The sequence below is a fragment of the Pezoporus wallicus genome, unplaced genomic scaffold, assembly GCF_028554395.1.
Source record: "Pezoporus wallicus isolate ANWC-B61680 ecotype Strahan unplaced genomic scaffold, APGP_CSIRO_Pwel_v1 scaffold_7383, whole genome shotgun sequence".
NCBI lineage: Eukaryota > Metazoa > Chordata > Aves > Psittaciformes > Psittacidae > Pezoporus > Pezoporus wallicus.
In genome coordinates, this window is record NW_026636323.1 from 2,035,478 (window position 1) to 2,063,450 (window position 27,973).

Below are 27,973 nucleotides of genomic sequence, written 5' to 3' on the forward strand. Positions count from 1 at the left end.
GGAAGCTGAGAACAGCCCCCAAAAGCTGTTTTCCACTCCCTGCAGCATGACATCCTCCATCTGTCTACTTCACACACAGTCCCATTGCAGCATGCCCCTCCTCTATCTTCTCAGACCCAGACTCAACTAACGACATCTGTCCAAGGGGAAGGAATGAGGTACGGTTACACAAAGTAATGCGGTTCTCCATCCCAAGAAAAGCACTATGTGCAGGCAATACACTTCATAGAGGATTGCTTCCATGTCCCAGAAGGACTCAAAGCCACACCTAAATGCATCCTATACTGCAACTGCTTAAGACTTCTTTGCTGCCTTCTCTGATTTTCCATGGATATCATCTTGGGGGGGGGCAAAGGCCTCTTAGATGTTTAGTGGTGAGCAAACAAGTGCTCAAGGAAATGAGGTGAGTGGAGACCCGGGGGCAGTAAGGATCACACCACTGTTTCTGACACATTATGGTTTGGGTTTTCTCTGCACTGTGAGCTCAGTGCCCTCCCTGTAGTCTTTTTAATGAAATAATATGCTTCCTAGAAAAACTACCACAATTAGGCTATAGCAAAACACTGCTTACAGAACCTCTTCAGTCTCTACTTAAGACAAATCCAGAAGCGACCCAATTATAAATACTTGCTCTTAGAGGAAAAATTAAAATTTTTATTAGTGAATGCTCCCAAGTTTTCCCAAGTAATATACAGTAAAATATGTCTATATATTCAGCTACAGTTTGTCAACAAAAATTCTTATTACAAAGCAAATAGTTTGAAAGAGGTCCACACACTTGAGCTTCATACAAACCTAGCTTGATAAATTGATGGTAACATGGGAATAGGAGGATTTAATTCATTGTTAGCCTTAAACCAGTGTTTCACAGTAAGTGTGGAGCTAATAATATCAAATAACTGTAGTAGAAAGAGGCTTGACATGTGTAGAGTTAATCATCAGTGCATTCCTGCCGTATGACTACAAAGCTGCTCATTATCCAGCACTATGCATGTAAGGGAAGACGTAAACCCCTGTATGTCTCTTTACTAACCTGGATTTAGGTACCTAGAATTGAGTCCTGAAACTCTCATTTTTATCTCAACAATCTTCCTCCCAAAACATGTGCACTAACATCTTTGCTATTTCATAAATAATTATTCATATCAGTCTTTTGAAGTTGAAAGGAAAAGTATCAAGCAGAAAATTCTCTTAGCTGGATACGCGCCTTGCTCAGAAAAGGACGTGTGGTAACTAATAAGCGAAGCAGTGCTACAGCCAAAGTAAGTAACAATAGCGGAGAAAATACAAAGTATTTTGGCAACACAAAAATCTACTAAAAAAACACCTTGTAACTCCCAAGGAACACCTACTTACACATTCTTTGTTGATACACATACAGGCTAATTTCTTACTCTAAATTTAAATCAGACTGACACATACACATTACCACCTCCCAACCCAACTACAACTCCATCTCCATACCTTGTACCTGTCTCTCACAAGGAGCTGCAGTGCCCTTCACATGTTAATCCTCTTCTGGGAGAAGCCCCCTGGTTCTGCAAACAACATAGTCCAAATATGTTCAAAACTGAACTGGTGCCTTCCAGTTTTCCCTTCAACATGAATTCAAGCCAAATAAATAAATAAATAAATAGATAGGTAGATAGATAAATAAATAAATTTACTGATTACAAACCCGGTTCATATGATAAATAAAGGTTTCATAATACGAATTCTTCCTTGGGCCCACATCACCTTTCTGCTCATGTATTCTGCCGTTTCCATACTGTGATTTGTCAGATTAGATATGCCAGTATTTTAGCCTAGAATCTAGTATTTCCTCTTCATCTTGGAAGATCCCACATGGCACTGGGAGCTACAAGCCTACAGAAAACCAAGTAAGAATTTGGATCCTTGGACAGTTCAAGGAGAACTACACTGCTTGTAAACTTGAGTTTCTTCTGTGTGCAAAAATGCAGAGTTTATGCATTTACAAAGCAGCAGCTTAAAATACTTCATACACAGAGCTGCTCGGCCTCCAAAGATAAAAAATTAAAAAGAAAAGAAGGAAAGCAAGGAGACTGATAACTTCGTTTGCCTCTTCTATTATACAAGTTATGAAGCCTGGCATTAACATTTACTTATTAAGCTTCAATACAGTTCGTGAAAGCTCCTAGACTGCTATGATGACCTGCTCGTACCTCCAATTTTGCCATTTCTAAAAGAAGCCTGAAGCTATCAGGCTCTCTCTGCTAAGTTTTAATCCATATGTTTTCTTGATTCCTGATTTTGACAACACATTAAGTACCACATGCTTCCTAAAGCATTTAAAACCAAACCACCAAGTAGAATTTGTTCTGGAAACTTATCAAGCAGTCTTTCTGTTGCCTTCCTCAGATTGCTGTGTGCAGCCAAGTGGACAACCTGCATTGGTTAATCAACCAATTATTTTGACCCCCATCAAACATCTGGTATTGCATATATCCAGTATCGTGAGACAGAAATGCTGTAACATCAGTGTACTTTCTGAGCACCCAGGGAGGGAAAAGGCAAAATGGTAAAATATGTGAGTAGAGGGTTTGATGGTTAACTATGGAATGATGATAAGTAGCAAGCTTCAAGAAGACATAAGCAGTCTCCTTGTCAAGAAGAGATGGGATGAAGCAATTAAAGGGCAGCTTAAGAGTGGATCATGCAAAGCCTAACTTCTTTAGGAGAATAAATTGCAGAATATATGCATAGGAAGTCTCAGTGCATCTTAATTCACTGTTTATACTCAAACATGTACTCAGTATTTAGCATACAAAAGATCATACAGTCTCTGTCAGATGAATTCAACAGCAAATCTCAGCATAAATTTAAGTCTGAGGTTAACTTCTCCATCTTCCTCATAAAAAAAGCAGTTTAAGCTCTTGTGTATATGAGCCCCCACAAAAAAAAAAACAAGGGGCCAAGATCTTCAGTCATGTCAACCAATTCTACCTGTAGCTTGCCTCTTGCAAGCGATATAAATGTGTAAGAGCACATCCAAATCACATTCCATTTGTCTCTCACTCAAAAATCAAATTCACACAAGACTCTTTCAGCTATGCAGCTCAGGGAACACATTAGCCAGACACAGATTAAACCAACTGACCAGCAAAAAACAATCTGTGGAATCACCAGCCACCTCCTCTCTCAGGAGCACTAGACCTTAACTCTCTGCTGTTAGAGGGAAGAGTAATGAAAGAATGGCAGAGCCCCCATATGTGGAAAGGGGTACAGTACCCACTTGCACACATGACTGGTCCCTCTCACTGAGCAAGCCAGCCTTCCTCCCAGCACGAGGTTGTTTGAATACCAAGGCCCAGAGCAGAGTACTGACTATGCTCCTGATTTGGAAGACACTCACAAAGTAGACATGACTTTCTGATCTACCCTCCTACTTCTCGGATTCACTATATATATGGAGCTGCGGCTTTGAATAGACTAGAGACATCCAAGTACAGGTTGCCCACTGTGATGCTTATCAAAGAGCAAGAGACCACCTACTAAGCTTAAATAGCTATGTGGGAAGAGCCTTAGCTCATCTAGTAATGAGGATCTCAATATTCCTTTACCAGTTATATTTCAACAATTAGCTATCAAAAGGCCATGAATTTCATAGACACCCTTATTTATCAGTAAATGCAATAGTATTCACAGGCTGTTACTGAAAAAGTAGAGTACAAGATGATGTCACACAATTCATAGTTAAAGGAGCATTTTAGGAGTTGCTTTGGCCAGTCAGACACTCAAATTCTGCTTATTTTTATTCTCAGGCCATGTATTTTGAAGTTAGTTATACAAGCACCAAACATGACAGGACAGATGCTTTCACAAATGCAAAGAATGAAAGCCAGGATTTATCATCCAGAAATGCACCAGAGCATTTCTCGGGCTACACACACAAGTGAAAGGATAAAGTCACTCACCCACCGTCAAAATACTGTTACTTCCAAAGTGAGACAAAGCAGCCGCTCCGCTTGAACACTACAGGATTGTTTATGAGAAGGGAAACGAGGCTCAACTTCTCCAGCTGAAGCTGCAGAGGAATTTGAGGCAGGCAGAAAGTAATTATTCAGCTGGAGTTTGGCCAGGACACTGGAGTTAGCACTGCTGCTCTTGCAGGCTGTGTCAGGGGACTATGTAATGACCACCAGTGCTGTCTACTGAGTCATGAGCGCCACTTCCCGCAGAACCCGGGTTCTCCTTGGAAATCTCCCATTTCTGGATTAAGCAAGCCCAGCCCTGGCTGGTTTGGGAACAGCACAGGACAAGGAGGAAGGGCGAGAAGTATAACTATTAGTGTCACTTTCAAGAGCAGTAAAATTTACATGGATTAAAGGGATGAAATCTTTATATATAGTAAAAAGGATAATTACAACGAAAGCATCTGTCTAGCTGGCACCACCTACAGCAAGACCTGCAAGCAGTAATTGTACAATAACAACGTGGTGTTTAGTGTGAGGTTTAGGACATTCTGCCAGAAAACCTAAAGCATCCAGGTTGTAAAACACTGTAATAAGTAGGTAATCCCCAGCCTGGCGTCCAAGTTACTGCCCTAACCTGTTCTTTATGATTATAAAATGTCTCAGTGTCAGCAGGTTCACTGTGAGTCAGAGCTGAAATAATAAATGGCTTATTCTCCATCCTGATGGAGGAAATACATCACAGCTCATTGTGGCTCACTTACTGAGGCTTTTTTTTTTTAAACAGGAAAATATAAAAATAACCAAGTCATTCTGCCTTATTGCACTTATTTTTGATTAACAAAGCCCTCATTACAATCAAATTAGAAAAGAAAAAGCAGCATGTTTTCAATATGGTCTGCAAAAACAATACCTTAGGAAAAAATACAGAAGAAAAAAAATACTGCACAGCCAAAGAATATGAAATTCGTGACAAACAGCCTCTTTGCCAAAGTGATTCCACCACTTTGCTCCTGTAAACAACAGGTTGCCTGAGCTGAGGAAAAGGTCTAGGCTCTAACCTCGCTCACACTTTTGCTCCCAAGAAGCTGTCTTTAATCATGTTCCACTGCTCATAGCATGCTCACAACTGCTCAGTCAGTGCCTTACATCTGGCAGGTCTGCCCAAACATTACACACAAATCATGCAAAATGTCCCACCAAAAAGTATTAAGAGACAGATGAAACACCAGCATCCCAAATATACTCATCCTTTACCTAAAACAGAAATACATAACAGCAGGAGTAATGCAAGCAAGGTGCAATCAGTCCTTACACCTTTTGCAAACTAAAAGAACTGTAACAAGTAGAAAAAAAATTAGCATCATTATTTTACAGACTTTGGCAAAAAGCACAGATGCACTAAGATGGCTATTTGAAGCTCAAATTTAGAGCACATATATTTGTATACACACAGAGAGTGGCCTACATGTGTAGAAAACTTAAAAGAACATAGAAAAAACAGAGCAAGATAGAAAAATGTATAAAGAAATTATATATCAAAGTCTTAAGCAGCATCCTTTTTTAAGAAAAATACCTAAAAGAAGAGGAAACACAAGTAGATCAGTATTTGCACAAACAGTAAAAGGAAAAAAAATCTGGGGTGAGTATCAAAGACAGCCCTGATTGTTTCCAAGGAAAATATCTGTCCCAAAGAATTGCAGGCTCTATGACTTTGAAATAGACAATAATTTACATTAGACATACAAAGTATACAAAAATCTTTACATTAAAATGACATATACTGAGAATATAAAATTTCTCCAGTATTTCACTGTAGGAAAAAAATGTTACAGTTTTCTCAATTACATGTAGAAAAACAAATTGTAAACTAATACTTTAGAACAGAGTACAAAAAGCAAATGTTAATTCCAGGAGTACTCCTGCTAATAAACTGGGCATCGGTAACTGTTATTTATGACCAAAAGTCTAATACTGGTCCAAAAACGCAGATAAAAAGTACAAAGTTGTTTTTAAAGTGGTGTTTCTTGACAGCAAGCTTTTTAAATGTACAGTTTAAATGTACAAATGAACAATTTCCACTTCTGGCATATCCTTTCTGCAGCTTCTTATGCATGCTTCAGTAACTGAAATTCATCATGACCTTTAAAATTTCAAGATCTTTTGGGTAACAGTGGCCAGGACTCAGAGCAACAGCTGCAGCAGGCCAGACTTTTTCTTCCCATGCACGTTTTACTGTGCCAGAGCTTGCCAGTGAGACACACTGCAGTGTTGGTTTCCACCCCATGCTGCTTTCTAGCTGAAAACCCTGAATAATTCAAGTTCTGTTCTGGTGCTATCCATCAGCCTTCATTCTTGGCAGCTACTTAAAAGGACTAATGGTCTTGCAATGGAGTCATGGGACTTTGACTCACGGTCCCAGATTCAGCTTCAGGTTCCACCACCAGCCCCCACACAGCTCCAGCACTCTCCTTTGACCCATGCTCCTCCTCAGCTGCCCCACCGCTGCCAGTGAGGACGCTAAAACCCATTTCCTCTTGGGCCTCCCAAGGCTTTAGACTATTTTGTGGGTGGTTCTGACACATTCAGGGTTGCCTTTGCTTGCAATTGCTCCTCTTTGCTGTCCTTAACACAAACACATATCAATATAAGTGAGAACATTGGCAAGTGAAAGGTTCATAGACTAAAGCTATGAAAGCACAAGCCATGCCTGATTTTCTGCAGATTCACCTCCCACTGACATATGCCACACTTCCCACAGGCATAACCTGAACCCCATGATCCACACTCTCTAACTTAACCACTTCCACTCCTTTATCTTTTGCAGCCCCCGAATACTTCAAGCCCCCAGTACATAACCCCTGAACTCAACAGCACCCCTCGCCCCCTCCTAAACAATGTCCCTTAGAGAGTCCACCAGGTCCACGACAGTGCATGGACTGGCCAGCAAGTTGCTACCCCCTGGCAGCAGAACAGAAGATCCCAAGCAAGGATACTTAACTCTTGAACTGAACCTTCTTTTTTTCGGGGGGGGTTCTTGGTTTTATTTGTGTGACGTTTTGTGACAGCCATAATATGAATATTACAGTAATGAGCACAGAAGCTGGATTCATTACTGCCTTGTGACTCATTGGAGTTTTTTCTAAACTGGATAAAGTTTCCATAGTTTTGGGGGCACATTCCACATCAGAGCTACACTTCAAAAAGTGTTACAAATCAAAACAATTTTGGTGGGGAAGCACAAGCATCCGACATTTGGAATGGCAAGAAATAAGGATTTTTAAATATTCCACAGAAACATTAAAAATTTTTTAATCCCCTTCACACTTTGGATTTCAACCTTTAAAAATGCAAGAAGAATGGTTCATTTTAAGCTTCTGGATTTTTTTATTATTATTTATTCCCATTTTGGCTTGTGACGTGAACAGATCCATTCAGTGACATTACACAGCACTGCTTCTGAAAGCAAAAGTCTGCTCTTTCCTACATCAGTAAGAGCAAAAAACCCTCTTTCTTCTGACCCAAAGATCATGGAAAAGAATACATGTGTCTAAAGATGAGACTTGCAGACAGGCATCATAACTTGAACGGGACAACCAAGTTGGAAAAAGCACAGAAGCTTTCAAGTTACACAAGCTCTTCCTTTAACTCTTTGAAGTATTTTAATTCTCTGCATGTGAATAGCCGTTTTCTTAACTACAAATCACAGCAAGTTATCTTCCTTATTAATTGCAGCTTTTTTATAACACTCATCTAATTCTGTATATTTTTCTTTTATTCTCATCTGCATTTACAATGTGATTGTAAACAACATGAACAGGAGTTCATGCTTCCAGGTAAAGATTGTGGTTTTTTAACTAATAGGAAATTCTATCATGTCATACTGTTGCAGTTTTTCTCCGTAACAAGCTCTTCCATTACATAGCAGATTACATACCTTTAAGATATTCCTTTTCTTTGTGACACACATTGTCTTCTCTTTAGACAGTAAAGCAAGAGAAAGCAGGATTTTACAAAGCAAAAACAAGAACACAACAACTCACGGCACTCATGATTTAACTCACACTTCAAAGTCTTCTCATTTCCTCTCTTGCCTTTTCTTATAAACACCACAAACAAAACACATTTATTTGCTTTGATTTTCAAAACTCCACTACTCCCAAGTATGAGGAAATTTCTCTGCAACTCACTGAGGTTACCGGCACATCATGGCCTTTGTCCCTGTACTGAAACCATCCAGACTCTGCAGGCTTTCTAGGAAGCACAAAACAACTTCCAGTTCAGATATTTCTTAAGTCTGCCCAGGGAGTGGGCAACCCTGAGACTGACAGACATCATGGCCATCTCTGACTCAAAGAGCATATTTCATCATAGGTAACCGGGATGTAAGCACTCTGCTCTGTATCCCTGGCCTTGCTTTCAAATGGAAAGAGGGGAGGAACCCTCTCAGACTGCAAATGCATGGAAGTTGTGCTATTTATCTGAAAAAATACATCAACACTATGTGTGAATTGTGTGGCTGTGCTCAGTCTTTAAGAAACCAGACTTAAGACCTCCCAGTGCTGGTAAACAGGGAGTCAGGCACTGGTTAATCTCCATGTAAGATTGTCACCTTTCTACTACTTTGGAGGAGCAGAGTGTTGCTTCTACATTTGACACCCATGACTTCCTAATCTACAAATTAGGAGATGCTTGCGTTTTTAATCATTCTTAGAGAACCTTTTTCCCAGTCCTTTAGTGGCTTCTGTGGTATGGACAAGACAGCGACTAGAGCTTTGGTTCCAAATTAGTTTGCCAAAATACAATCTGTACAGAGAAACCCAGAGATTCCTAAAATCTCAGCATCTGCACAACAGGGCAAATTGGGCCAAAAGTCCTCACATGAACTAGAAACAACATGGTCTGAGATACCATGTTAATCCCATGCACCCAGGACTACAGGCTTGTATTTGATGAGGTTATTTTGTCAACACTAGAAACTGTCCCTTGGCCTTTTCCCTAAACTGATGGTGTCTCATAATCCGAGCCTAAAAGGACCTCTGGGGATGACCACAAAGGCTGCCTCCTTTCTAGGGAGTTATTCACCATGCCTGATGAAGTTTCTCCTTGTGAACAGTTAAGAGCAAGAACCTATTCTTCACCGACTACCTAGCCCAAACAGACCAACCTCCTACACTAAAAGCAGACTACCTAACTCTCCTCATATGTAGCTGTCTTCTTTCCCTTCTCCTGTTACCCAAGGGCTTCCCTTGCAACACCAAGAGGTACTTTGAATCACAAAAGTCAACACATGGAAAGGAACCACTAAGCTTAACTAAAGGCAACTATTAGGCTGTCTAACTTCAGGCAACCTCACATGGAGTTCAGAAGAGGACTGTGGTCTACACACCAGCTAATCAGTCAGGGACAAAGAAGAAACCTCTATTTCTTCCTTTGAACCTTCAGTGCTGCAGAGGAACCCGAGAACCTCATCAGACTCTCGCACAACCAGTTCCTTCAGCAGTTACACGCATGATCTTTAGGTCGCCAATACAAGATGAAAAGTCAAATCTTATACGGTAAGCAAGATCCATTTTTCTTACTGGTGCTACCCATGTGAAAATTAAGGCAAAATTTACATGGCAGAGGAAAAAGGTGTTAATGGGGAGAAGGAATATTCAGGTTAGTACATATATGGTTTGCTATTCTATTTCTATTCCTCAGGTAATAAAATTTAGTGCAAGTGGTACTTCAGAAAAATCAGCAGCACAAGCAATAAGACAGAAGTTTTTGGCAATAAAAGCACGTTCTGCCCTCTGTTTTGTTTTTTTCCTCCTTAAATTTGGAAGGAAGTTCCACATTACAGTACAATTCAGACCATATTAAAGACATTTCTAGGAAAGATCATGTTTCCTACAGCAAATCTCATTTAACAGTCATTTAACAGCAACAAACTTAAAGCCTTGGTTGACAATTTCAATTTCTCCTCTGCATGATTCATATTTATCCCTAGGATAGGCCTCAGCAAGGGATTCTCTCAGCAAAAGACAGACTAATCAAATTATTTCAAGTCAGTCAGGTATTTGCTTTATGCCACCCAGCCCCAATGGCAAAATCTCTTGCAATAGCAGATCTCCCAACGTTAAAAGAAAAAAATGTTTATGGGCTAAATACTGGCTTAATCAGAGCCAAGAGGCAAAGCTCTAACAGTCAGAAAGATATAAATGTTATCACTGCCTTATCATGCTACATTGGGAAATGGCTTCTATACATATATATGCACCCATTTCACACACTCGACAGAGCGCAGAATTATCCCCGTGTGCAAGGCAGCACTGCTTGCCAGTGGCTAGCACAGAGAGGACAGATTTTTGCAAGATGCTCAAAGATACCAGCACAGTGCCCAGGACTGAGCAAAAACCTGGAAAGGCTTGGTGCTCTCCACCCCTCTTCCTGAGCAGATGGGCCATCCATGTGTATCCAAACATACATTGTCCAGAAGAGCAAAATTCTCCTTTCCACTTTTCTTGACCACCAGCGTGGAAGGGAGACAGGTCTCAAGTCAGTCAGCCCAAAAGTTCACAGAGGGCAGCACAGCAGAGTCATGGGGACACCATGTCCTCAGCCTTGTGAGCTGCCCTTAGGCAGGGACACTCACTGCTGGGCCCCTGCAGGGATACCGCCCCAAGAGCTGGCTCATGAAAACAAAACACCGCCCTGGGCCACAGCTGCACATTCAGCTGGTGTGTTACTAAACCCTGCTGCTCAGTAGAGCAACTGAGGCAGTCTGGAAACTGCTACCTCGGAAGAAATATCCTCAGCCATGGCACTGCCCTAGCTCACAGGCTAAGGTAAATTCCTGAAGACCAGAGTGTGAGCTGTGTTTTATGCATCCATCATCTGCTGCTACTTTTACACAATGTGCCTAGATAAAGACACCTAACCTAGTAAATGAATTTTGGTGAAATTATTTCTTACCCCGTCTCAACCTGGATTATAACTTTAAAATTAAGGTGCTTGGTGTGCTTTTGCTTTAGCCTGGTTTCCAAAGGACAGGGTGCAGCATCATCTCGTCTGCTGAGTATCTGTGCTACATACTGCAGCAGCCTGCCTCAGGAGTAGATAGGAAACATGAGGGAAAGATCAGCAATTAAACCAATAACTACAGTGGGTTATTCTCTTCCACACCTCCCACCGACCTTCTAAGCTCCAATAGCTTCCATATCTCCTATCCATTGGAAGAGCCACTCAGACTTACATCTCCCCATGTGCCCCTTCTCTACACCTGCCAAAAATGCTCTTGATCTAATCTCCCTTGAAAGCAAAAATAGTTTTGAGTTTGACAGCTTTTATTTCACATGTGAAGAACCTCCTGCACACCTGAAAGCTTGCTGGCCTTTCCCCCATGGTACCCTTGGCTCTAAGAAAAGGCACTGCCTCTTTTAAGGGCACCATGATGCCACCAACGTCACCACTTTTTCCTGCGTTCCCAAATCCAATGCAGAGTGCAGTCACATGTTCCTTTTTATATATCCCGTAATACAAGGCCCTTATTTATCAATAAATGCCTTGAGGTGCAGAGCAAAGCCTGAGCTAACAAAAACCTGACAGGATTTTCTGCTGGTGTTTCACATCAACAACAGCAGCAGCCAGGGGAAAGGTAAGGGAAATGATGATGCAACCAAGAGGGTCCGAAGAGTAGAAGAGTAAAAGGAAGGGGCTGCTATAGGTATTTGAAGAGCTGAGGAACGAAGAGGGAGAAGAACACAACAGAAGTAGAGGCCTAACCTTTTATTTTCCTTCTCTTTTTTTTTTAACTCTAACCCAAGGCATTAAAGAATTACTTAAAAAATTACATACAAAACCAGACAAATGCTGTTTTGCCCCATAAGTAACTAACCATTGGAACCCATGGCTGCAGGAAAGTAACTTGCAGTGATTAAAAAGGGATTAAATGGGTTTTATAAACAACCGTATCTGTTGTTAAACATGCTAAAATAAAATTACAAGAGTTAATAACCCATTTGCTTCAGGGCATAAACTAATGCTCATCTAAGGGTAGCAGAGATCTGCCTGCATGTCAGCTCAATATCTGGCGCAAAAACTTCTCTCCGTAGGCAAGCAATCTTTGCTTTTAATTCCTGGCATTTAAAAATTGCCTTTCTTGCCTGAAAAAGAGAGCAGGCTATTGTTCAGGCCTTCAACTGACCTTACGTAATTGATTCTGGAGTTTACCAGATATATCATTCCCTTGAGGAGAGCGGGAGAACTGCATGAAAAGAGAGGAAAACAGTTTACTTGCGCCACACTTCAATATTCTACTCTCAGTTTCTTCAAATACAGTTTTTTAGGGCACTAGAACCAAGCACATGAGTTAAAATTCTTGTAAAAAGCTTAAAGATACGAACAAAACACAAAATCTATTTTTACTTCGCCCTGCAACAGGTCACCAGCCAGATCAGTCTATGAGAAAATTAGACCTTTAGGGCAGGCAGCAAGGAAAGATTTTTGGTATGTCAGAAGAACTTACTCTGCATGGTAACAATTAAAGCATTATCAAATATCATACCCTGTTCTCAAAGATGGGATAGGGTTGAAGTACAAACTCCAAGATTATGATTCCAGCCCTCTACAAACCCAAATCCAGACCCAAGAATCTTACTAACGGATTGGCTTGTCTCCGAAATAATTGCTTCTGGACAAAACACGAGATGGGATACAACACGTCCAGTGTTCCACTGTGGTTATGAATTTTTAGTTTCAAATGACAGCTTTCTCTTCCCCACAGCCAAGACGGCTGGGCGCTGGGGACACTCCTCCCCTGGCTCAGGATTGCTCCTGGAAGAACAGGTCTTACATATGAGCTCTACAGAACTCACTCCACAAGTGACCCTTCCCTCCGCATTGCCAGACTACCCAATCCAGTTTCATTTGTCTATGACTTTATTGTTATTTATTTTTAGGGGGGTGCAAATTACAGCTGGCCAGTTCGGCAGCCCTAAGGGTCAGCATTTGAATTGTGTTTTCAAACAAGAACTTCCCATTTCAATTGACTAGCAGACCAGATCAAGTGTGCCCTGTGCCTTGTGAGTCTGCAAAAGTTTAGCACTGACTACCCAAGAGAGCAACGTCAGTGCTGAAGCTGCATGTTAAACTGATAACCAAAGCAAGAAATATCAAGTGCTGCTAGGAAGAAAAAAGTAACTCTAAAACTTAAGTAAGATTTACAATGAATGTTTCAGACCACTCTATGTATATATTCCCTCTCCTCCCCTACTGCTGAAACAGCAAAGCAGACATGGCAGATGGCATGATTCATCTGAAAATTACTCCAGCAGCACTCTATTAGGCTCTAAGGAGTAAACTAGGATAAAAATATTCTGAATGCTAACTTAAAACTAGGCAGTTGTCATGGGGAGTCATCAGGTCAGTCTACTTGCTTAGTCTGCAGAATTTTTCTTTCAATCAGCAAAAAGCATAATATATGAAGATGATATAATTTATTTGTTCTACCTGCCAGGAATTAATACAGAAGAAAGAAGGGAAGCAACTGAGGGACAAAAGGGTTTATTTTACTACACGTAACTAAAAAAGTACCAGCCGAAGTCAGGCCAAGCACATTAATGACAGCACGAGCCATTTCTGGCATGATTGAATAGATTCGGTTTTTAAGAGACATCTTAACTGGAAGAACAATTTCCTACAGGTCCAGCAGCTCAATGTAAATGCTCAGCTGAAGACACGGACAGGAACTCTCTCCCCTGTCCCAGGGCATAAGCAATTATGTCCAAGACATCTGCAAGACACTGCTTGGTAAGAACACCCACCGAGGGAGCCACCCCGAGCTCCAGTTGTAGCCCCCCAGTTCACTCACAGGCCCATGGAGGACATGTGTAGCCAGCAGACAGCCCTGAGGGAGTGAGTGAACACAGCGAGGGGCATTACACCCCTGCTCGGCTGCAGTCTCACTCCAGGCTCCCAAGCTAGCACTGCCCACCAGCCTGTGTGACACACAGGGTAACTCACCAGGGAAGGGAGAAAACAAATTCCAGCATCACATTCAGTGTCAAGACAACCTTACCTGCCCAAAAAACGCAGTTAGAGCACTGTGCCATCAGCCCCCCTCCTTCACATGGAAGACAGGAGTCAGCAGTGTTGCACATAGTCTTCCAGAGAAATTAAAATTGGGATCCCAGCTGCAAGGAACGCTGAGCACTTGCTCACAGACCTGTTGGGCTAGCACACAATGCCTCCAACTGAAACTCCATCACTCGTTTGAAAAAAAGAAACAAAACACACACTTAGATGGTTCAGCTTATGCTGACAGTACAAAAACTCACTACAGTGCAGGCCACTGCCCCAGGACTGACTACTGTAACATTAATTGCCTTCACTCTGGGCCCCAAGCTAAAATCTCCTTCCCAAATAAACAGCCCACAAGAACCAACTTATTTTTTTTGCTCCATCAACAGTAATACTCAGTCAGCACAAGCTGAATATTTGGTGTTCTTTGATATGCAAGTTAACCAACCAGGGGATTGAAGCCAGTAACGTAGTTGCCCTCATCTTTGGGGAGAAGGTGATGAAATTGTGCTTAATGTCATCTCTTCAAAAAGGCGTTTTCTACATATGTATACGCTACCACGTCAGCCTCATTGCATAACTGGATTGTGCAATCATGGCAAATTCATTTACATCTTCATTTCTGTTCCCGAGCTCCAGGAGGGGGAAGGAGGGATCATTGTCAAAGGACAGGGTGGACTTTGCAGAACTGGTCTCTTCAGGGAGAGGAGGGTGGTCTGGAGGGGCTGGAGGCAGTGTGAGGGCACCAGGACTCTCATTACTGCCACCACTGCTCACCCAGAGCAGATGCTGGGAGCAGTCTTAGAAACCTCAAAGCAAAGAATGACTTCATAGCATCAGTGAATGACTAGTGTTGGCTTGGATGGCAAGCAAAGATTATGGTTTCTCCTTTTAACACTTATTACTATGTTATTGCCACAGAACTGTAAAGAAGAAATAGGCAAGAGTGCAGTATCAGGTTTTCATAGACTGAACAAACTGGATTATTCAAGGGTGACTCAAGTTTCCTAACAAGCATGGAAAAGTCTGCATTAAGATAGCATCTCTTTATTTTCCCAAAATCAATCGCAACAGGCTGCATTTTAAAATCCTGCCTTAAACTCCCATCCTCTTTTTTATTTCAAGAAGGCATTTACTAGATTTACTACATTTGTAGATAAGGACACAACACACCAATAGTACCAGCGACCAGACCCTAGACCAGCATTAATACTCCAGTGACTAGAATATACACTCACAATGTTAAGAGAGATGCTCAGCTCTTGCAGCAAAGGCAAACCCACAATCATAAAGATCTGACACCATAGTTTTACTCAGAGGCTGTATGCTCATCAGGAAAAAAAAAGGGAAACAAGATAAAAAAATCACCCATCTTGAGCTGAAATAGAAAGCTCCAGGTTCAGCCCTCTCCATCCCTCTCCAAGGTTTCCGAGCATTTAAAGCACAGAGGTGCCTTCCAGCTCTGCCTTAATACCATCCCAAGGACAGCAGGACAATGACACCATAACAACTACAAAAAAAGTGAAACTGTTCCGAGTTAATCCTGCAGTCACAATCTGCATTTTCACACCCAAAAACACCCCAAAATACACCTTCTTTTTATATTGCTTCCTTCAGTATAGATTTCTAGATATTAATCAAGATCTAGATACACTCAGCCAGATAAAACCATGTACTGCATTTTTATTTATGTTTGAATTATATAGCACAATTTGATCAGATCACACATGAGGCTGTATCCTCACCCTGAATTTCAAATGGCTGCTGGTTTGAGCTGCAGAGCTCAGTTCCAAGAGCAGGGCTGAAGCAGGACAAGCGTAGCAGTGGTGACAGGCAAACAGCAACTGCAAATACCTGAGCCAGATCTGGCTCTCGCAATTTAAACTTCCTTCACACCACCATAAAGCTCATTAAAAAAAAATAAAATAGTAGTATTACTGAAGCTAATCAATAAACATTAATCTTGGAACAACAACTTCCATCATGAACCTTTCATTTTAGCACAAGCATTGCTTTCCTCTCCTGAACCTCTAGAGACACTGAAAGATCTCACTGAGGAAAAAAGGCAGCAGCACAGTATCCTCCCGAGAGGCCAAGGGATGTGCTTTAAGTAGTGAGTAACCTCCTTGGTGAATCACTGCAAATTTCTCCCTGTAACTGCTAAGAGGAAATGAGATTGCTTTCCCTGACCTCCTCTTCACACCTGAGTAGCAAACAGGGAAGTAGCCACAAACACGCCCAAGAGACAGTGGTATTTCAGCAAGACCCCACCAGAGGCTCCAAAACCTCAAGGGATGGGCACAGCAGCACCTCGCCAGTGCCAGGGAAGAAGCCAGGCTCCAGTCTTCCCCAGAAAGCCTTCTGCTCACATCTCACCACCTCTTCACACCTTCCATCATTTGCATCTGAGAGGACTGCTGTTAAGGGTCTCTGGGAGCATCCTCAGAGACTCTGATGCTGGATGCTCACAGGGCTGTCCTTCAGGGGAGGGAGGCATGAGAGCAAGAAGAGGGGCACTAACCAAACAGTTACAAACTACACCTGCTAATTATGCATCTCCAGAAGGGAGACATCAGCAGGAATGATCCCTCTTCCCTCAGCGTGCCACCAGGATGTCTTCAGAGCCCAGTTTTCTGGGAGAAGGGTTTGTGGGGGTTGCAAATAATGACATTTAATTTGAAGGTTCACATTTGAAGAGAATATTTTTGGAAAGAGAAATCAACACGTTAACAGTGAGCAGGAGCACAGAGCAACATAATCCTTTCACATCCTGACAGGGGAGAACTGCGGAGGCCTGCTATGAAGCATCTCTGAATAACAGCATCTTCATTTTCTGAATATCTAATTAGGAGTTTCTATATATTGCAAAGCATCACTATAAGATATAATTTAGTTGGCAAACACAAAAGATCTCTCAGTCTTTATGCTTTTAGCAATCAAAATTTAAATCTGGATATATATCCAAGACGTGCATGGCACAGGTAACTTTTTTCTTTTAATTCTAGCAATTACATTCAAATTAGCAGATTAACTCAAATCAGTTTTAAGCAAATGCAAACTGGAAGCAAATCAGCCTTCACCACCACAACAGTATATTTTTAGATGGTTAGTATCCTTACTCCTGTTAGTAGCTTCAAATACATTGAACATCTATCAAAGGGCAACAGACAAAATGAAACAAGTTTAGTCTAAATCTAAGAAGGCTACAGATGCCAGAACTTAGCATCGACTTGGACTTGAAACTCCCATATGCCAAAAAAACATTTGCAATTGTGTTAATTCTCACTGTGGGAACTGAAAGGCAGCTTCATACAACACAACGGGCAACAAATCCATTCCTTTAATTTCAGTCGCCCAATTTTAATTAATTTCCATCCAGGCAAACATTAAGTGTTTCTGCTGATCTTGCAGGCTGTAAGTTCATTTGCACAACAAATGCGGTCTAACAAGTCACCACATTTAAGCAAGTTGCTTCAGTCTTATCTAACTGCGCAGTTTGAAAAGTCAGTGACGGGTTAAGTGAAACTCCACCCACGTCACAGTTTCTGGAGTTAAGCACAAGAAAACTGAAGAAGTTGCAGTCTTCTCATTGCAGGAGGGGTTGCCAACAGGATTTTGACAGTTGGAGTCCATATCCTGAACTATGTGTATAGCCTTTACTCAGGAAGGGGAAAAAACACTTTCATTTTCTCCTACAAAATGAATGCTCATATTCCAATGCTCCAGAGCTCCCCTTGCAAAAACAAACCAAAGACCCTCTGTTGCCTGCTCACGGTAGCTGCTGAAAAGAACGGTGAGGGAAAAAAGTAGGAAAACAAGTAAAATGAATTATATTGTACACATATAAATAGGTCAGCATATAAACAAAACAGCCACAAGGCGTGTCTGTGCGAGGAGACACAGATCACTGCAGCATTAAAGCAGAGACCATCAGCAAGAACAGGGATTCCCCAGAGGTGGACCTGCCAGCAGAAAGGGCAGTGGGGCAGCCAGGGACACAGCCTGTATGTAGCAGCGGCTGCCCCTCCACACATGGAGACTGAAGACCAGCTCCAGGTGAGCAGCAGTGGTGGGGGGTAAGTGCTGCTTACTTGCTACCCTCCTCCTGTGCAACATCAACAGCAGAGCAAGAGAACAGTGCCCTGGCTGCTCAGCTACTGAGCTACAAATCAGCATCACCAGAAAGTGGCTGCCCCTGCATCTCCTGTCTTTATGAACTTTCAACATTCCCCGAAACTAGTTTCCATGGAGAGCATAAAGGCTGCTTACACGTAGAACTCCTTCAGGTACTCACACCACTCATTTCATTAAAAAAAAAAAAGTTTTAATTTCCTGATTTCTGGGCACAACAAAAACTTCGTTCTAGTACCAACTGGAGGTGTCTCTAACTGTTTTTAGCAGGAAACACCAAAATGCAAGAAACACAAACCAGCCCATTCCATCGTTTCACATCCTGGCACAAGAGAAGCATGGAGGCCCAGCACAAAGTGGCCTCTAAATGATAGATATTTAAAAACTAAAATTAAATTAAAAAGCTAATTAAATAAATGCTTTTACATATTATAAAGCACAGCCAGGAGACAATGTAGTCAGCAAATGCTATGGGTTAAGGGCACCTCTGCTTGCAAGCCCTTTTTTGGCAATGAGCTCAATTTAAACCTGAATATTTACTGCTTTAGAGACCATGTCCCACACATACCCGGTATGTTCTCTCAAGCACACATGTGCCAGGCCCCAGAACTTGCACCCCTTAGACCTATGCCACAAAAACAGCCTGAACAAAATGAAGAAAGAACCCCACATGCTCATACCAACATGAGCCTGGTCTGCACACACCAGCAAAACACTTGGAGAAACATGGGCTGCTTAGAAATGCAATCACAGCCATCCCTGGCATGCTGGCTTGAAGTGGCAATGGGACTGAATGCAATTCCAGCTGCACGGATTCCTAGCATTCCCAAAAATTAAGTTTCTGAGACCAGAACAAGGGAAGACTTGTACCTTTAAGTTTAATCAACTCTAGAATAAGACGTATTTTCAAACAGAACTATAACATCATTGATACTGTGCAGTGATGCAAGATGCCTTTAACAACAGTAAGCTGTGTGAGCAAAATGAGGGCTGCTCTCCCCTCCTCCAGCAAATTTCCAGTCTCTGTCTGATGCAGCAGCTGTCAGAGTCCCAGGGGTTTTCAGTGACTACATTTTTAAACCCAGCCAGCCACTTCTGGTCCCATATACCACAAAGCAGAGCAATGCTAAACCTTTCCCATTTACTGCAGAAGTGCTTCAAAACTAAATACATTTGCGCCTTTAAGTGATCTGGTAAAGATCAGTACCCACTATTGAAATCTAGCATGAGCATCAGGCCTAATGAAGTTCTGAGCAGATAATCACAATCCAGTAAAAGATGATCAATTTATTCTTTTTATTCCTCCACCACCTCCATTAGGAATGGAGACCTACCAGGAAACATCATGATACAGCTGCTGCACTGCTAACTTAAGACATCTGTATATCACAAACTACAGTACAGGAATGAAGCACCTTTTCTTGATGAACACATGAATAACATTAATAAGTATATTTAGAAATAATACTTAAATTTATCTCAGAGGACCAGTGCTATTCACATTTAATTCATGAAGAACATGCAAATGCTGTTCTTCAAAATGTGACTCTTCCCAGTGCACTTCATTTCTAAAGTACAGGCTGTTATGATGAATGGTGTTTCCCCATATTTAGAACCCATTTCAGAAACCAGATTTACAAATAAAATGCTACAAAATTCATTAAAATATTAGTATGCACTACCATATCCTTAACTATGACTAGCTGCAGATAGCATCAGGAAATTTATAGTTCCTTCTACATAGGAGTTGACATTAAAGTAAATATATCCATGTTTTACATCTTTCTGAAAGAGAAAACCAATAAACTATATACCAGGTTTCTTCACTGGATCACATGTCAATATTCATTACTCAAGGTTACAAAATAACTTCCACTAGAAATCCCTGTGCTACATACGAACTTTCTCCTGAAACAGAAGGGGCTGAAGGTTGAATCTCTGTAGCCACAGCCTTACATACTTCACAAATCTGTGGCTGCAAAATGTATCAGCATTTTTGTTCCAAAAGCCAAGTGCTCAATTTACGAAATATTCACCAGTTGTGTAAACACAGGAGCATATATTTAGGTAGCATTATGCTTCGGAAACAGAAAAAGTCAGAACAGACATCTCAAGAGTACATCATTTCTGAAGTCTTACAAAAAAAACTTAAACACAAAAAAACAATGCCTGTTTTACTGTTGATCATCATATTGAAAAAAAAACAACAAAACCCTCACATGCCTCACCTAAACATCTTTATCCCTTTGTACCACACTGCTTCCCCTTTCTATCCCAGGCATCAAAAGCCCCAGTTCCCTAAACCTCCAACTTTCACTGGTCACAACTTGTAAAACTAAGTAATACAAAAATTATGATACTAAGGAAGCAGCTGAGCATGTCATAAGGAATAAGGTGGCAAAGAGAGCAGTTACCTCAGTTTTGTATGATCTTTAAAATCAGGCACATCCGGAAAATTCAGTTCATTATGTCAGTATACAAAGCCACTCAGGCATTGTGTTTTGGTGTTTAATCTTTACCTGTAATTATATAAGTAACTGAACAGATAGAACAAATAGCAAATGGGCAAACAAAACAAACAGTATTTCCAAAGCATCTCTCAAGGCCCTGATGGGAAGCTCAAAACCCTGATGAACACTGGGACACATTACACCAAACAAAAGAAGCCACTGGCAGTGGGCACATCACGAGCATTCCAGCTGCTGAGAAGTGGCTTGGTCCCTCCCAGGCACAACCTGCCTGCGAAATGAGGCCAGGGAATCCCCCACACTGCCCCAAAACCAGGCAGTGTTTGATTTGAGCTCAGAAGCAGCTTTTTCCTTTAAGCAAGGGCAAGGTTAAAAAGGCAAATATAAAAGGAGAAATGAATTAAGTTTAAAGGAACAAACAGGTAAGGGCTGGGATTCTGATACAGCTTTGCCATGAGTTACTTGGGCTTAGGCGAGGAAAGCACCTTACACCTGTAAAGATTAAGCTGAACTTTCATATCTGAAACTAAGCAAAATGCAAGCCTGTGACTCAGAGACAAACAACAAAGGCTGCTACAAAGGACTTTTAGTGGCAGTGATCAGGTATGCAAGCTAGTAAATAGTAAAACTCACAACAGGGTGGGCAGAAGCTGGAACTGATTTGGCCCCAGCTGAGACCAGGCATCCCAGCAAAGCAGATGCAACTACAACTTCCAGCTGTTGAGGCTATTACTAGTGCCACACATAAGAAGATATGACTGTAACAGCATTTAACTTGGCAGAATCCATTAACAGAAAACCCAACATACATACTTATATATGCTTATGTGTGTGTATGTATAATATAATGCATGATTCTAGGGATCCACAGATCACCTAGGGAAGCATCTAAAGGGACTGAGATAAATGTACCACCACTGAGGGAACACACAGCAACTCTTCAAGACAGTCTTCAGTTGTAATACTTCCATGGAGAAGAAAAAACATGTAATAAAAACCTCACAAAGACATATTCATTTCACTTAAATAAATTGTATGCATTTCCATGATTTAGATTGTTCACTGATATAGAATCAAAAGCTTTAAACAACTTCTGTGAAGATTATTCTTGTCCTCTCAAAGTCCTTCAAACACTTCATACTATGTGGCTTTCAAATCAAATACACAGCAACCCAGAATTTATTTTGCATGGAGAGCAAATCACTACTAAACAGAGTCATGACCACAGTGTTCCTATTTTAAGGCCACCCAAAAGCACCAGTTCCATGCCTCTTTTGTCCTCAGCATTTCAGGCTTACATCCATTCATTCTTCTGCAGCTAGATATCACCTATTCTCGTTCCTTCAGCAACGGCAACAAATAAATCCAGGTGACCGAGTTTTCTTCGGACTAGAAGTCAAGGAGGTGTAGATACACGTGACCTTAACACCCGCCACTGTGAAGAATAAACAACACAGCCACCTCCAGATGAATGACACCAAAACTCTGCATTTTCTACTCAAGAAAAATTACACATTTTTATTCTAACCCATTTTCAAAAGCAGGCTAAAAGGATGAGACCATTCAAGAAAGGTTAACTGTGATAACTCCATTACAATCCATCTCAACTATCTTGCCATAAAGCAAAGACATCATGAAACATGCACATCACAGATGCTTCAAATTTTATATAGATAATGATTAGCCAGAAAGCTATCAGATTCACCTACAGCTGTGGTGAAGTTCTTGGGGGACTACGCTGTCTAAAGCCCTATGTCTCCCACTAGCATATGTAAGGGAAAAAGTTGCTTTCACTTGATGACTACCAGGAGAAAAGTGTCATTCTTCCATGCAACTTTCACAACAATTTCTTTGTTATCTCAGAAACAGATCTTGTTCTTGCTTTAGCTTTGTCTGAGCAACACCAGCCACTATTGGCACTCATTCACAACCAACAAATAGTGCAGATCTGGCAGAGCACACCTCAGTGTCTCATTCAAGGTAGCCACTGCAGAGGTCATGCAGTCTTTGCTTCCCTAGGGCTCAATGGGGGTTTTGTTCATAGAGTTTCTGCTAAGAAAGACTGGAATAAACTACTTTGTATAACTGAGAACAATTGTACCTACTTTAATGAGATACTACTGATAATTTTATGTTACTACCTTTGGTAGTAACTACTATGCTACTACCCTTATTTGAAAAGCTATTTTTATTCAAATGTTATTATTTGGAAGAACCTAGATGCTATTTTGAGCTCCTAACAGATAATGTTGACATTGCTGAATATTATTCAGTGGAAAATTAAAAAGCAGCTCAGCATCAGATATTAAATCAGGACACTGCATAACTCACAAGCATTAGAGCAGTTAGCCCTCAACATCTGGGTGAGAAACACAGTCTTGCCATTATACAGAAAGTGCACATTCTTCTTCATTTCTTGTGTATTTCTTAGATTTTGCATATAATTTGAAAGGTGCCTTGTTGCACTTACAAATATGCCAACTCCAACAGAGTGAAGTGTCTCAGAGATTCATTTAAGGGAAAAAGAAGACTAAAACCACCCTCCTTCTCAGACTGCAAAACATCCGTGCACAATGCACTCCCGGCCCCAAGTCAGTGCCAGGCTCTAACGCGAACCCGCGCTCCCTCTGTCAGCAGAAAGTCGAACGCTGATCTGTGCGCATCGCCGGAGCCACGCTCCTCCTCTGCCGGGCCCTCACCTGACTCCGGCTTCGCTCCCAGCCCTGTGCCCGCACCTACAGCGGGTCCCCCCAGCCACCAGAGCACGAGCAAATCAACAGCTCCCAGACTCAAGAATACAAATAATCCCTATTCAAGCCGAGCTGGATGGATAAATGGTAATGAACCAGGTGCACGGGCTGCGTGTTTCAACCAGACCAGCTATAGCATTGACACCCAGCGGCCACAAGTAACTGAACTTGAAAAAACGTGTTTGAGAAACCTTGCACTTACCTCGATGAAGTGGGAGAAGCTCCAAGTGTGTAACTTTCTGAGCAGCCTGGCACTGACACAACCAAAGGAAGGTCTTAGGGCAACATGTGTCCAAGGTAAAACACAGGAACTATTTCATTTGGATAGGCGAGTACACGCGTATTTATCGGCCACCAGTGACTGGCAGGGTACGTCCTGCACCCTACCAGAGGTTAGCCCAGCCAAAAAACATGCCAGTAACGGCTCTCCCTGTCACAGCAGAGGCATGTGGGCAAAGGAAGAGCTCAATCTGTCAGAGGGAGTCGTGGAAAAGTTGCTAAAGCACCACAGGAAAAGCAGCAATAAAATAAGAAGTGCCTTGTAAGTTACACAGCTAGTGGAGCTCGCTCACTTGAATTTGAGATTTCTTTGCTTTGATTTTATTTTGGTTGGTTTGGTTTTTAGCTCTCTTCTACTCATTCTGAAAAGGCACTTGATGCATCTGGCTTTTTTCAAGGAGACTGAAATAACAACGGGAAAAAAAAAACACCACCCTTTTCAAGTGACAAGTTACCTTATTTAAAAGTTGCCAGCTATCAATCATTTCACTCTTGTTAAGGGTTTCCATGAAAGATGTCTTTAGACAATTAGCCTTTACATTTTTTTAGTCAAACACATTAACAGAAACTAACAAATTACCCTAAAAAAGCTTAAAAGCCTCCAGTTAAAAATTAGTTTAGGATTAACTCCATTTCCTTAGCAGAATGCTGTTTACCTCTAAAAAATTAAATTTACAAAAAAATGATGTGACAGTTAAAAACAGATGTGCAATTAAAAATACACAAATACAGGGTTTTAATTGACACCGTTTTGGAAAAGGCATGTAATACAGATCCTCAGAAGCAAAGCAAAGAGTTTGGCTGGCCCTAACTGAAACTGTCACGAACACACCAGAATGCTCCGATGCTATGTGTGCAGCTCACACATTTATTGCCATCATTTAATCCCTCGAAGGGTGGAGGAGTCTCTGTCTTCACACAGAGGGCTGAAGCTCATTCTGACAATGCTCCCACACAACAGTGCTGCAGAACTACGCGCCTGCCTCCGCTGTGAGCAGGGGCACAGGTGAGCGATGCGTTCTCTGCACAGGCCTCCGAGGAGCACGGTTTGTTCGCAGCAGCATCAAGGCTTTGCCACGCACAGGGATGTGGAGCTAGAGGGTACCACGGGCCTCGCAATGCCACCACCACGGTGGGCAAAGGCCAGTGTGGCCTCACAGACCCACGCGAAGCAACACCATGTGCCCAGGACAGTGGCCAGCTAGCAGCTCCCCCAGGACCTGGGGGTGAAGCAGCGTTCAGAAGCCGGCCTTACAGCCTGACTCTGAGCAGACGCAGCCTCTCGGACCCAGCCTGTGCAGGTCTGAGCACAAATCCCTGCAGCCAACAGGTTACTACTGCTGCCCGCCTGCTACGGCTACAGACTGCGCTGCAGGAGGAAACTCTGTCCCACTATTTAACAGGAGAAAGACGCTCCCGCAACCAAGGTTTAACAAAGCCATCAAGACAAATACAGCAGCTTACTCATTAAACACGCGGTATTTTTCCAACCCTTGTCCTGCCTCCGGTCTTTCCCCATCCCTGTTTGCTTCTGCCCCCTCTCCGTCACCTGAGGGCAAACCCCGCTGCTGGCGAGGCCGCCCCTCACCCCCCATCGGGGCCGGCCAGCCCCAGGGGGACGCGATGGTGCCCCTACGGAGCCCAGGGCCACCCCTGGACACGGGTGTTGAACCCCGGCCCCGGCGGCCGCCCTGGGGGACCAGGAGGCGGCGGTGTTCTCGACGGGCTTGCCCGGGGATGGCGCCGTGACACGGCGTGAACTTTTGCTTTCGGCGGGGCAGGGCGGGGGGGGGGAAGGGGGGGATAGGCGGAGAACGGAGAGCGGGGGGGGTGCAGCCCCAGCCCCTCCTGTGCCCCACCGGGGGGAGGGCAAAACCTCTTTTTTTTTTATCCTCTTCGGCTTTGTCGCTGAGGACGGGTGAAGTCGTATTTTAACGAAAGAAAGCAGCAGCACGGAGCTGGAGCGCTGCAAAGTGCGCGGCGGGTAGCGCGCTCGGCAGTTCGCAGCCCCGCGGCTCCCTGTGCCCGGGTGGCACCGTGTGCAGCGCAGAGCACGGCGCCCGCACCGCCGCGGCGGATTCTCCCGGGAGCCCCACTCGGGTGCGGTGTCCCCTGCCACCCGCCCCTCACCTTCCAGCCGGCAGAGCTGTTGCTGTCGCCCTTATCCTTGAAGTAAGGGACGCTCTTGACCATCCACTCGTAGATCTGGGAGAGGGTGAGCCGCTTCTCGGGGGAGCTCTCGATGGCCTTAGTGATGAGGTCCGCGTAGGACAGGTTGCCCCAGGCGTTGCGGCGCGACGAGCTGCTCTTGCGGGGCTGCCCGGCCACGGGGCCCGGCGACAGACCGGCTACGGGTGGTGGCACCGGCGGGACCGGCGGCGGTCCCGGCGGGTGAAGTCGGCAGCCGGCCTCGGGCGCTGGGAAGTCCCCGCAGCGGCAGGAGGCCGCCTCCGGGGCGGCGGCGGCGGGGGGCAGCGGTGCAAAGTCCTCGCTCTCCTCCAGCAAGCTGAGGTTGCTGATGAAGTCGGCGCCGAGCGCTCCCGAGGCGGCGGCACTAGCCGCGGCCCCGGCCGCCCCATCGGGCTGCCCGCCGCACGACGGCGCCGGGCTGGAGGTGGCCGAGCTGGGCGGGTTGAACTCCGGCCGCGGCAGGGGCCAGGTGCAGGAGCGTGGCCGCGGGAGCGGCTCGAAGTCGGGGTCGATGTCCACCAGCTGCGGTGCCTCGGCCATGGTGGGGCCGGGGCGGGAGCGCGACGGCGGCGGCAGTGGGGCGGCAGGGCTCAGAGCCGCCGCCCCATGCAAGCTCCGGGCGTGGACCGGCGCGGCCCCGACAGCGCGGTCGCCAACTCCCCTCGCGGCTCCGGCCCCGCCGCCCTGCCCTTGTCCGGCTCCCGGTTCCCTGCCCTCCTTGGCGGTAGCAGCAACAGCAGCAACGACCCGGCCGCCCGGCGCACACCGACTAGAGCGACCGCCCTGAGCGGGCCCGCCTCCAGCCTTCCTCCTCCTCCTCCTCCTCCTCCTCCCGGCGGGGTGGGACGGCCCGCGCCCCGCCAATGGCAGCGCCGCGCCGCCCGCCCGCCTCCCGCCGCGGGGCCGGTTTGGCAGGAGGGTGCCGATGCCCCCGTGCTGTTTCTGGGTGGTTTTTGTTTTCCGGCGGCGGAGGGGTTGGGAAGCTGCGGCCGGTCGGCGGAGTCCCCTCACACGCACACATATCCCCGGTCTTGGCGCCGCGGAGGGGCGGTGCGGGGCTCCCCTGCCCCTCCGGAGAGCGAGTGCCCTGCGGCCGCCGGGAGCCCGGGAAGTAACTGCTCGCACTGCCAGCTGCAGTGGGGGCCACTGAAAATGCCCCCGAGAGTGTTTCTACTTTGGTTGCTGTCGGTGGGGTCCCACCGCCCGCACCGACGGCCCCGCTGCCCGCCGAGACCGGGGATCGGAGGAATTTGGGGGCATTCCGGGGTTGCAACGGGGCTGCTGAGGGGGTGCACGGCGGACGTGGTCGGGCCCCGGCGGCTCCCCGCTAATCCCCCAGCAGCCCGGCTGCCTGCCCCTAGGACCGTGAACCGTGGGCTGCGGCAGCTGCCCTCCCTGCCTGCCTCCCCCCTTCCTTCCCTGTCAGGACGGCTCCTCGCCAGAGAGCGTGTGTGCCTCCCGGAGTGATAAACCTCCTCTTCGGCTGAGCGTGTTTTCATACCGGGAGCTGGTGGTTTGTTCCGTGGGCAGGCACGGGAGCTCGGGATAATTTCATTGTAAGTCAACTATTAAACATGCTTTATATATTTTCCCGGCAAAGCCCAAGGCCACACTATTTGGCCTTCGGGAAAATACTGTATACTGATGGGACTTTCAGACTTATACACATTGGGAATACAAGTAAGGGTTGTATTCCGTCTTTCCAAAGGGGCAGAAGTTACAGGACAGGCACCTCTGCCTCCCGACCCCATAAACGTGCAAAGAGATAGATGTTTGAGGCAACACAGAAGCGTTACTCCATTTAAAGTTAAAAGGAAGACATTTGCTTACGCTAGGGAAACGATCCCAGGGATGAAGCACGACTCAACACCGTGTTCAAACTGGCAAACCATCGTTTTCAGAAAATCTGGTTTGTTTCCATAGAGGGAGTGCTTTTGGGAAAACATACCTCAGACACGGCTTAGTATGTCACAGAATTCACAACCAGCCATGGCATTTGATGTTGCCTGTCGAAGAACCACTGGAGCGAGGTAACTGTCACCGGTGAGCCAGCAAACCTGTTACTCTCCCCTCCTCTCTGCATCAAGGCAGGGAGTGTTACTGGAATTTAAATGTGGTCATTGTTCCCATAAAAATATTTTCTGAAAATGAGTAACAATAA

The 27,973-nt window shown here is 44.3% G+C and overlaps 1 protein-coding gene across 1 annotated transcript in view; it reads right to left on the reverse strand.

Moving 5' to 3' along the window:
* The window catches only part of FOXO1 (forkhead box O1), a 64,821-nt gene extending 38,392 nt beyond the window's left edge, over positions 1–26,429 (reverse strand). Inside the window, exon 1 of the mRNA XM_057400000.1 lies at positions 25,753–26,429. Within this exon, the coding sequence (XP_057255983.1) occupies positions 25,753–26,352 (600 nt within the window). The 5' untranslated portion in view covers positions 26,353–26,429. The remainder of the gene's footprint in view (positions 1–25,752) is intronic.
* Between the last annotated feature and the right edge of the window lie 1,544 nt (positions 26,430–27,973).